This window comes from Nicotiana attenuata, unplaced genomic scaffold, assembly GCF_001879085.1.
Source record: "Nicotiana attenuata strain UT unplaced genomic scaffold, NIATTr2, whole genome shotgun sequence".
In the NCBI taxonomy this organism is placed as follows: domain Eukaryota; kingdom Viridiplantae; phylum Streptophyta; class Magnoliopsida; order Solanales; family Solanaceae; genus Nicotiana; species Nicotiana attenuata.
This window is the reverse complement of record NW_017671297.1, coordinates 127,515-138,809: the sequence shown is the minus strand read 5'-3', so window position 1 is coordinate 138,809 and position 11,295 is coordinate 127,515. Positions and strand designations below refer to the sequence as shown.

At 35.5% G+C, this 11,295-nt stretch overlaps 1 protein-coding gene and 1 long non-coding RNA gene across 3 annotated transcripts; one reads left to right on the top strand and one right to left on the bottom strand.

The window, feature by feature from the left end:
• The first annotated feature begins 495 nt into the window (after positions 1 to 495).
• LOC109207369 lies at positions 496 to 1,499 on the top strand. Of its 2 annotated transcripts, none has more exons than XR_002064998.1 (2): positions 496 to 975; positions 1,104 to 1,499. It is a non-coding gene; the product is annotated as an uncharacterized LOC109207369 (long non-coding RNA). The 2 variants fall into 2 exon arrangements; XR_002064999.1 differs by having other exon boundaries at positions 502 to 726.
• Positions 1,500 to 3,578: 2,079 nt separating this feature from the next.
• Positions 3,579 to 5,775, bottom strand: LOC109207372 (F-box/kelch-repeat protein At3g23880-like). The gene is made up of 3 exons (XM_019370274.1): positions 5,395 to 5,775; positions 5,255 to 5,301; positions 3,579 to 4,955 (listed from the first exon to the last, which is right to left on the bottom strand). Exons 1-3 carry the CDS (start codon positions 5,681 to 5,683, stop codon positions 3,828 to 3,830), a joined length of 1,464 nt encoding a protein of 487 aa, XP_019225819.1. The 5' UTR covers positions 5,684 to 5,775; the 3' UTR covers positions 3,579 to 3,827.
• Positions 5,776 to 11,295: the final 5,520 nt, after the last annotated feature.

Below are 11,295 nucleotides of genomic sequence, written 5' to 3'. Positions count from 1 at the left end.
TTAACTATTTAGTTCAAACAATTTAAGTTTATTTTTTAAGTTATTGTGATATTAATATTTTGGAAGTACTTCCTTTTGTTTGTTAAGATTTAACGAGATATATTACGGTTTGATAAATTAATATTGATATGTTTTGTTATTTGCACTATTTTTTGATCGAATGTAGTAGCAATTATTAATGGTGGCTAAAAGGGAATATTGTAGCCATTATATTACTATTAAAGATGACTTTTAGTGGCAATGTAATTGAATTTACAAGCTATTAAAATTGACGCTAAAAAAGCATAATAATACGTTTTTAGAAGATATATTGTTGCCACTCTAATTGCCACAAAACAATTACTGCTAAAAGTATGGACTTTTAGCGAAAAATATTTTAATTTTAGCGGCTATAAAAATGGACGTTATAAGAGCATTATTAGCCTTTTTTAAAGTGGGTTTAGCAGCTATCATAATTGCCGAAAATATTTGCCGTTAAAGAAATGTGATTTAGCGGCTTCAGCGGCTAAACATCAATTGCCGATAAATCATATAACGGCTATTGTTATTGCCGCTAATGCTATTTTTTATTGCTGCCAAAGGCCTTTTTTGTAGTAGTGTATACACAAATGGGCTACTTGGAATCCATTCTCCTTTGATCATTCCTACATAGGCATAAAGAGCAGGAAAGCAAGAAAGATTGAAAATTCTATCACGATAGCAATTTTGACTAAAGATATTGAACTGGTACTTGTGCATTTGTATTACTTCCTTTTTTTCATGAAAACCTTTTACTACATTGTATAGAGAAATTATTTTTGAAGCTTTTAGGGAGAACAACTTTTTGTTGTTAGAAGGCAAATTTGTGGTTATTGGCATCAAGTGTGTCATCCTACCCAAAGATAGAGCACTATGTTATGTTGGCAGCGGTTGAAGTCCACCATTATAACAGAAGTGAATTTATCTTTTTTTATGTCATGCCGGTTTTTACGTACGGTAAGAGTTGGTGTAAGAGGACTGATGCATCTTCTTACTACTGTATCTCATACCTAATTTTGAATTAATCTGTCTAATCCCTTTCGCCTGCAATAGTATTTGTAACATACTTTTATTGTCATTTTCAGTTGTTCATTGTGGAGCAATGTGTCAACAGGTTGCACGACAAAATATGTATTCCAAGTAATTGACTGCATTGGAGAAGAGAAGGATGTGTGAGCTCATCAAAACTCATAATTCTCAAAAAAATAATTATTTATATTAGATACAAGTACTCACTGGAATATTGAATTCAAAGATCAGTGGTCATACTTTACACTTTATCTGTATGAGTAGTTCTAATTAATTGAGTTATGTTAGTGTAAGATAGTAAGAAATGTTGGCCATCAGGACCTTACTAACTTATGATGTGATGCAATTTGTAATTTCTTCTATCTAATTTGTATTTCTATATCAGCTTGGATGTAATTATGGTATCGTAACGACGGACTTTGTGCAGTAATAAGCCATATGTTTCAAGATTATATTTTTCGCATTAAAGTCACAACGAAGCACTTAGTTCTTCCGGAGCTCCAGAGAGCTAGACATATCTATGGCACTTCTTAATATAAGGTATTGAAATTAGTTGTTTGTTGTCTGTGGTTTGTCAAAACAGTAATATAATGTAGGTCATTAACAAAAGAGTAGGCTTTTGTCTCTCAAAGAACTATTAGAACAGGTACGGTGTAGTGTGCCAGCCTTCAATTTCTCAAGCTAATAGACATGTACTGATTATATTCGTAATTGATTAAGGAATGCTTTAAAAAATATAGTTGTAAAAAAATCTGTTTTAACTTCTCAAAATTTTGTTTAATTTAGAAAATAATAGTTTGATATTACTTATGTTCGCGGCAAATTCACTAGTTTTTATATAAAGGAAGGGACAAACCTGTTGAATTTGATGTACGGAGAAGAATGAAGTTTTCTGTTGCAAAAAAACTGATAAATCGCTGCTCTTGCCAGAGGCAGACTAGCGGAAAGAATTGGGAAAGACTTCTAATTTAGGGCTTTTAGTAATATTAAAAAGTTTACTTTTAAATTCAATGTTTTTAATTCCTTTTTAAAAAGATGTGTTTTGGGTTAACGCCTCAACCAAAAAAACTCGCCTCAACCACAAAATTCGCCCAGACATACGCTCCAAACTTATGGGGGTACGCCTTACGGGACTTTCGCCCCCCACCATCGTCTCGGGACGTTTTTGGTACGCCTCACCCCGGGCTCGCCCCAGAAACACTTTTTAAAACACTAATTTCATGTTAAGTGAAATATCAAAAGATAAATCAGTGTCGGCTCTATGGCGAAGCAAGTAAGGCACTTGCTTTATCCCCAAATTTGGAGGGGGCCCATTTTTTAACAATAATAGAATTATGACTTCTTTAAAAAAAAGATAGAGTACTTTTAGTAGAAAAGTAAATTTGAGAAAGATAATTTTATTAAATTTAAATAATCAATGTCAGAAGGATTATTATGGGATGTATGAATAGTTGTAAATTATTACACTCTCTTTCTTATTTATTTTACGTCATAATCTTGCTTTTCCTTCTCGCATAAGATTGTATACTTTCTCTTTAATTTCCTTATTACTTTCTTTCTCCGAGAGTATAAAAGTGCAACAGTTCAACAGTTTTACTGGTAAAAATTTGAGATAATTAGATGACGAGAACTTAAAAATATATAGTTACTCCAGTATTGATGGTTTAGACTTACTTTTTAAATTAAAAATATTTTAAAAGATAGTTTAAGTAGAAAATATTACTCTAATCGACACATTCAATCAAATAAAAAAACTTAATTCTTTTTCAAATGCATTTATTTTTTATAAAATAATATTAACATTTCCTATAACAGTTGCCAAATAGAAATAAGTTCTTCAAAATTAAAATTAATAAAATCTTATCTAAAATGAACAATTCTCAAGAAAGATTAAATGAGTTAGCGATATTGTCATTCAAAAACAAAATTATTAGAAGAAATCGATAATAAGAAAATTATTTACAATTTTATATCTCAAAAGGCAAGAAAAAAAAGATTTTTTGGGAAAGATATTTTTTACTTTCTAAATTTAAGGCCCCCAAATAAATTTTGGCCTTAGGCCACTAAAAATGCTTGAGCCACCCCGGATGAAATGGGGCATTAACAAGGTTTATGTCCTCATCCTTCAAATGTATCCCTTCTAAGTAGCAATAAAATTGTGACTTTTTATCTTAAAAAATTTAAAAGAATAAAATAAGGATGAAATGAAAGTTTTGGAGAAACAATAGGGATAGATATTGTTTAAGAACTCTTCAAAATATTACAAGCCTACTTTTACAAGCCTACTTTTAGCTGCTGACACTCAGGTCAGGTCAGGAATATTGAAGGCAAAAGGGCTAGCTTTGTATCACTGCAACTATTAAAATGAAGATATGACACCATTGCTCTTAAATACAAAGCATAATACTTGACTACAGCTGAAAATAAAAAATTCATTACTCATAGCAGTTAGTATATAAAGTTGGACAAGAAACAAATAGGTAAAAAATGGGGTTTCAATCGAAATGGCTCATATCGCTTGTGAATACATATCGAAAGCAAAAATGGAAAGCAATAGATAAACTTGTCAAAATAAGTTAGTACATGATATCCAGCGACAACAACAAAAACAAACTCAGTATAATCCCACAAGTAGAATTTTGGAAAGGGTAGTGTATACGCAAACATTACCCCTACCTCAAGAGTAGAGAGGTTGTTTCCGATAGACCCTTGGCCCAAGGAAAGATGTTACATGATTTCCGCAAAAAATAAAAAGGTTCTCATTCATACATAAACAAATACTAAGTAAGTAATTTAGGAGAGATCAAGCTTTCTGTATACGCAAATCCTTCTTGATAGGTATCATAACGTTGAGGCGATAATCCAAATGGTCCTGTGGATGTCCTAAATACCGTACCATACTGTAGCGGACGTCCACAAGACAGTAAAACTTCACCATTCACAAACATGTATTTCGGTCGGATTGAAGAAAGACCAGTTTCTTTTATTGTAAGCAATTCAGTCCAAGATTCCTTGACACCATAATCTTTCATGACCCATAACTTAAAAGTACACCCCCCCTGATGAATATGAGTAGAATGAAAGCAAATCATTCCTCCCAATTCTGAAATGCCAAGCTGGTCGGTCCCGGAGTTGGATACATAGCACATTCGCTCTAGCACGGGAATCTCTCCGTACACCTCATTTGAAACAGTAAATGACACCACATAACAACCATAAGATGACCGAGTCATATATTGGTACGCACTAAGCCAATGGAATGCACCGTGTACAAATGCCAAAGGATACATAACAGGGTCCCAAAGTGACGACATAACGATTCTCCCATCTGGATGCTTACCAATATTTCTCCAAGAACCACTTTTCAACTCAAGAATTTCATAGGGCATTATGGACTTATCGAGTACATTCCCATCAATCTTAAGGATCTTATAGTCATCACTAGTAACGTCATATCCGATTCCGTAAGTAGAACATCTATTCAAATACTCTGGACGGGGAAGTACTCTTGATTCTCTTGTGGAGGGGTTCCACAGCAAAAAGTGCTCATAAGATCCATCATAAACACCAAGAAAAAACAGCCCATTGCAACAACAATACATTCTGCAACCCGATGGTTTGAAGTTTAAAGGGCAATCAAGTTTTTGTTCATCCTCAACCAGTTGAGCCGACGATAAAGAACAACAAAAGGTATACATATCATGTTTATAAGGCGAATCTTGGCTAAGAAGAAGTTTTTGGGAATTTGGGTCATTCTTGGCATGACTGAGATGCTTCATCTTAAAGTAAGGATCGGATATTAATGTCTTCAAAAATTTTGAAACACATTTTAATTGAACAAGAGACTGCACGGGTAACCTGCTGAGAATGTTCATAAAAATTTCCTCTTCAAAGTGAATTTCCAGGGCCTAGATAGGAAAGGAAAAGTAATCAGATCTTTTTTTCAACTACACATAAATAAGACAATTTCAACCAAGAGTTCAGAAAAGATAAACCTGGAAATTTCTTAATTTCTTCAGTCTAGTATTTACTACTAACAAATAATAAAGAAGAAAATAGCTAGCCATATTATCTTCACGGAAAAACGTTATCTTTAATGTTTTTAAGCATAACCTGGAGAAATGTCTAATCAATCTAAGTCCAACCAATAACAAATTAAACCCAATTGTATGTAAGCAAGTAAAACCAGCTTGAAATCAGAACTCACCTTATCAACATCCGTCTGCTCTGTATTATTATCCAACACACTCTTCCCTGCAATTTCATTTTAGGAAAAAATTATAGTTGAAATAGTGCAGGTGCATTAAAAACACACACACACACAGCAGCAGCCGAAGAAACAGATACCTTTGCAAATCGGATTGGGAAGCACTGATTTCTCATTAAACTTTTGTCTTTTGCTAATAATTTGATTGAAAAGATTATCCTTTATTGTCATTGCAACAGATTTCTTCCTCTTCTTCTGTTGACTTTTCAAATTTTGTATATTTGGAGCAAAACTATTTGCTAATTTTGCCTCATTGGGATTGGACTTCTTCTTCTTCTTCTTCATTTGTTTCATCTTCAGTTTCATTGAAAGATTCTGACTTTTTTGTGGCGCTTCAATTTGAATGCTAGGGCTTCTCTTTACAATCATAGTTAGGGTTCTTTATATTTCTGAATCGGGTCGGTAATGGCTGTCGGGGCCCGGTTCTACCCATTTTGACCTTTCCCATTGTTTAGCTTTAGCATGGAAGTCCATATTCTCCTAGACTCATCTATGCACCTTTTTCGTATCTTTTTAAGTATACTAGTAAACGTTGCCCGTGCTGCGCACGGGCCCAATAAATGTATGCTAAATACTATAGAAAAATTACCAGTTATGTCCATTTATAAGTAGCTTATTATAAAATTGGCCAATTGATAAAATATTATTAATATTAGCCAAATTAGCCAATTAGCTATTTGTAGGAAAAAAATATCAATTTTTTGCTTTGTTTTGAGTGGGTGTTATTAGAATAGATTGGGCACAACTTAAAAAGCTTGAATCTCAGTTTTGGGATGATTTGGTGAAGTTTTGAGGTGGTTTGTCGAAGTAAAAGCTGAACATGAAAAAAAATAATATGCGTATCACACTGTGTATTATTTGTGTATCACATATGTATTATGTCTGTATCAATTATGTATCACATGTATATCCATGTATACATGTGTGATACATGTTTGATACATGTGTCACAAAAGACTTTTTTGAACTCGATTTAATTACGAATTTTGATACAAAACCAATCCAAATCACCTCCAATCTTCCTCAAATTTTGTATATTGACTTATCTATATATTTTCAATGAATTTCAACTATACCCATTGAAAAAATTCCTTTTTTGTTTAGATTTTTGGAATATTGTATAGATTTTTGTATTTCATCACCTTAATTGCTACCCCGTCTATGAAATTTCCTTTCCGTCTTGTATCTAATGTTGCTAATCACGCTTAAAAATATGGAAGGTGATTTTTGCATGTGATTCTTTGAGAGAAAGAACCCTATTATTTGGTTTTTCAATTTTTGTTGGCTAGTTTTAGTAAGTCTATGACTAATGGCTAGAGGTTGGTAAGCTGACATTTATTTGGAATATTTGTGTAAGTTTTCCAATACTATACCATAATTTTTGGGAGCTTCATACTGATTGACAGTTATTATTTTCTTTTTAGTTGGTATACACAAAATAGACACTAATGATACATGATTGTACCACGTTATATATATATATATATATATATAAAATACATTTGACGAATATTTTTAGCTTAAGTAATTGGATGGAGGACTATTTAGGTTAATTCTTCATATTCTTCATACTTTTTTATTGTTAAAGAACTTTTTGTTTTAAGAGTCCATCTCCAAAGAATCCTAAAGTTAATCTTAAACCACCTAAAATAATTGAAAAGCAAAAAATTAATAATTTTGCTTGTCCATACTATTACCTGAAATTCAAATTTTAAAGGGAGTCTGCTTTATGATCATGTTGTGCTAATTAACATGAGCAATTTTTTTTGCTTAACTTATGCTGAATGATACAAAGATTCTTTTTCTAATGTAAAAATTACATCTCGTGACTTCTATGTTCTCTATGCTTAACTTTGCTGAATGGTACAAAGATTTCGTTTTATAACTTAAGAAATTACATACCATCTCTTCTATGTTCTCTCTGCGAGTTTTTGCTTCTAAAGTTCTTATCTTATTTTCTTCGTCTCTTTCTCTGTTTTTATAGATGTTTTGCTTCTATCAAAGGTGCTCCTGCAACTATCTGCACTGTCATTTTCTTGTATATCTTTGTAAGGTAGTTAATTTTCTTTACATTTTCTTTAATATGTTTTGAATATCAAAATAATTTTTGACTATAGTTTAATCAAAAAATTAGGTTTAATATGTGTCCTTAGTCTCTAATCGCTCCTCTTGGTCTTAACTTTGGGCTTCTGTTATGTAAGTGTTTATCTTTCTGAACTTTTTCTTTCCTCAATTATACAAATTGCAATTTGTTTCCTTTGTGGATTTTGTATCACTTTCATATTAATGTCTTATATTCATTGGTTCTTGATGTTGTATCAACTTTTCTAACAAGAAGAACTTCGGGGTTCGACTGAGTTTTTATGCTGCCCAAAGTCTCCATAGCATCGCAACGCCCATCATCAGAAAAGAAGCTTAACACAAATCAAACCTGGTTTCTTTGTCTTTTGCAGTTCTATTTCGGCCAAAAAGGACATACTATTAATTTTTATATACTCCGATTTTACAAATGAGTATGCTAAAGGCGGTGAAATTTAATTTGCAATGAAGGATACAAAAATGAGGTTCTTTTGTATACTTTTTAAAGTTTACGTTGGAGAAAAAAACATTATAAAGCACATGTACTAAGATAGTAGTGAATTTATGAGAGCATGTGTCACTTTCATGTGACATCATCAACATTAATGCCTTTTTGGACGTTGAAACAAGGCTGTACTATTAGTTGGATTTACAAAAATGTACAAGTTCATTTACCGTTAAAAAAAGCAAAGTAGGGGCAAAATGAAACTCAAAAAATTGCAGCAATTCAATCTGTTACCCGTACAAGGATACAGTGGGAATTAGAAGAAATAATACTGATTTTTCAGCAAAAAGTCACGTAGACCAGACAGTGCAATACAGCTCGGCAAGGAAAGACTGCAATCCCAAATATACCCATACGCCAAGCAGGCATATTGCCGGAGAGGTGCCTGTGTTCCCTCTTCTAATAAGTAGGATTATAGTTTTCTACTACTATACTATTTACTATCATCTTATCATAATAACAGTAATTAAAAAATAATATGATATGATATATATTTATTAAATAATATATATAATATTACTTTACTTACTAGTATAGCAAGTATTTTATTTATATATTATATTATTATATATATATTACTACTATTAATAATTAATAAGAGGGAATGAGAGGAGCTTCCGGTCAATGTGAATTGACATCAAAACCAAGTCACTTCGGTCCCTGATCACACCCAACTATGCCTTATAAAAAGGACTCTGCGGACGTTGCAAATATAACCCGAGTATTATGCCCAGGGTCGAATCCACAGAGAGTTAACCTATCAACCGCTATCTTCAGACCCACTAAGTCTTCAGAACCAACTTCTCAAATATTCAAATTCTCAGTTGAGTGTTCTTTAACAACTATCTTGCAAGTAACTAATGGTTGTAACTAAATTAATAAGGTTGTAAACAATTATGAGAAAAAGCTAAGGCAATGATTTCCCCTATTGATGGAATCCCTTCTGTTTATGCTCATACAAATTTACCCACACATCTCTATCAATCATGAACGCTAATCTTACCGCAATTCTCTGCTCGAGTAATCACAGTAATCTACTATTGCACTCTCCCGAGATACACTGGCTTACTTTATTTAGCACAATTCACTTAGAATACACCCAAGGCTTCGTTATCCCTAATTCCGCCTTTAAACCCGCAATTATAGATTCCTCTAGTAATCTAGGAGTGGTGTTGTTCAACAATACCCTAAATATGCATTNGGGGGGGGAGTTATTGTCTATCGTTGGCCTCTATGGTAGAATCAGTCGGGGGACCTAAGAAGCGGTGGTTTACCCTACGCCAAATGTCAGCAGTTCGAGTCCGCTTATCTCCAGCTCGTGAACTTAGCCTATACAAAGCTTTATGATAGCACCCAATTTTTCCAGTTCGGCGATTCGATCTATGATTTATCATTCATGGACGTTGATAAGATTCATCCATTTAGCAGCACCTTAGGATGGAATAGCCTTAAAAGTGAAGGGCGAGGTTCAAACAAGGAAAGGCTTACGGTGGATACCTAGGCACCCAGAGACGAGGAAGGGCGTAGTAATCAATGAAATGCTTCAGGGAGTTGAAAATAAGCATAGATTCGGAGATTCCTGAATAGGGCAACCTTTCGAACTGCTGCTGAATCCATGGGCAGGCAAGATTTGAAACATCTTAGTAGCTAGAGGAAAAGAAAGCAAAAGCGATTTTTGTAGTAGCAGCGACCGAAATAGGAGCAGCCTAAACCGTGAAAACGGGGTTGTGGGAGAGCAATACAAGCATCGTGCTGCTAGGCGAAGTAGCCCGAATGCTGCACCCTAGATGGAGAAAGTCCAGTAGCCGAAAGCATCACTAGCTTATGCTCTGACCCGAGTAGCATGGGGCACGTGGAATCCCGTGTGAATCCGCAAGGACCACCTTGCAAGGCTAAATACTCCTAGGTGACCGATAGCAAAGTAGTACCGTGAGGGAATGGTGAAACGAACCCCCATCGGGGAGTGAAATAGAACATGAAACCGTAAGCTCCCAAGCAGTGGGAGGATCCAGGGCTCTGACTGCGTGCTTGTTGAGAATGAGCCGGCGACTCATAGGCAGTGGCTTGGTTAGGGGAACCCACCAGAGCCGTAGCGAAAGCGAGTATTCATAGGGCAATTGTCACTGCTTATGGACCCGAACCTGGGTGATCTATCCATGACCAGGATGAAGCTTGGGTAAAACCAAATGGAGGTCCGAACCGACTGATGTTGAAGAATCAGCGAATGAGTTGTGGTTAGGGGTGAAATGCTACTCGAACCCAGAGCTAGCTGGTTCTCCCTGAAATGCGTTGAGGCGCAGCAGTTGACTGGACATCTAGGGGTAAAACACTATTTTGGTGCGGGCCGCGAGAGCGGTACCAAATTGAGGCAAACTCTGAATATTAGATATGACCTCAAAATAACAAGGGTCAAGGTCGGCTAGTGAGACGATGGGGGATAAGCTTCATCGTCGATAGGGAAACAACCCGGATCACCAGCTAAGGCCCCTAAATGATCGCTTAGTGATAAAGGAGGTAGGAGTGCAGAGACAACTAGGAGGTTTGCCTAGAAGCAGCCACCCTTGAAAGAGTGCGTAATAGATCACTGATCGAGCACTCTTGCGCCGAAGATGAACGGGGCTAAGTGATCTAACGAAGCCGTGGGATGTAAAAATACATCGGTAGGGGAGCGTTCTACCTTATTGAGAAGCCTCCGCGCGATCGGTGGTGGACGAAGCGAAAGCGAGAATGTCAGCTTGAGTAACGCAAACATTGGTGAGAATCCATTGCCCCGAAAACCTAAGGGTTCCTCCGCAAGAATTATCCAAGGAGGGTGAGTCAGGGCCTAAGATCAAGCCGAAAGGCGTAGTCGATGGACAACAGGTGAATATTCCTGTACTTCCCCTTGTTGGTCCCGAGGGATGGAGGAGATTAGGTTAGTCGAAAGATGGCTATCGATTCATGAACGTAAGGTGTCCCCTGCTTTGTCAAGGTAAGAAGGGGTAGAGAATATGCCTCGAGCCAATGTTTGAATACCAGGTGCTACGACGCTGAAGTAACCCATGCCATACTCCCAGGAGATTTCCCAATATCCATAGTTCAAACAGCCATTTACGTAAATCAATAGTTGTAAGATATCTAATGAAACAGTCGCTGGAATTGAGATCTTATTCAAAGAGAAATATCTCAAATATCTGGAGTTTCTTTTTGTATATTATATGGATGACCCGATCCGGAAGGACCATGATTGGGAATTGTTTGATCGTCTTTCTCTGAGGAAGAGTTGAAATAGAATCAACTTGAATTCGGGACCGCTATTCGAAATCTTAGTGAAACACTGGATTTCTTATCTCATGTCTGCTTTTCGTGAAAAAATACCAATCGAAGTGGAGGGTTTCTTCAAACAACAAGGGGCTGG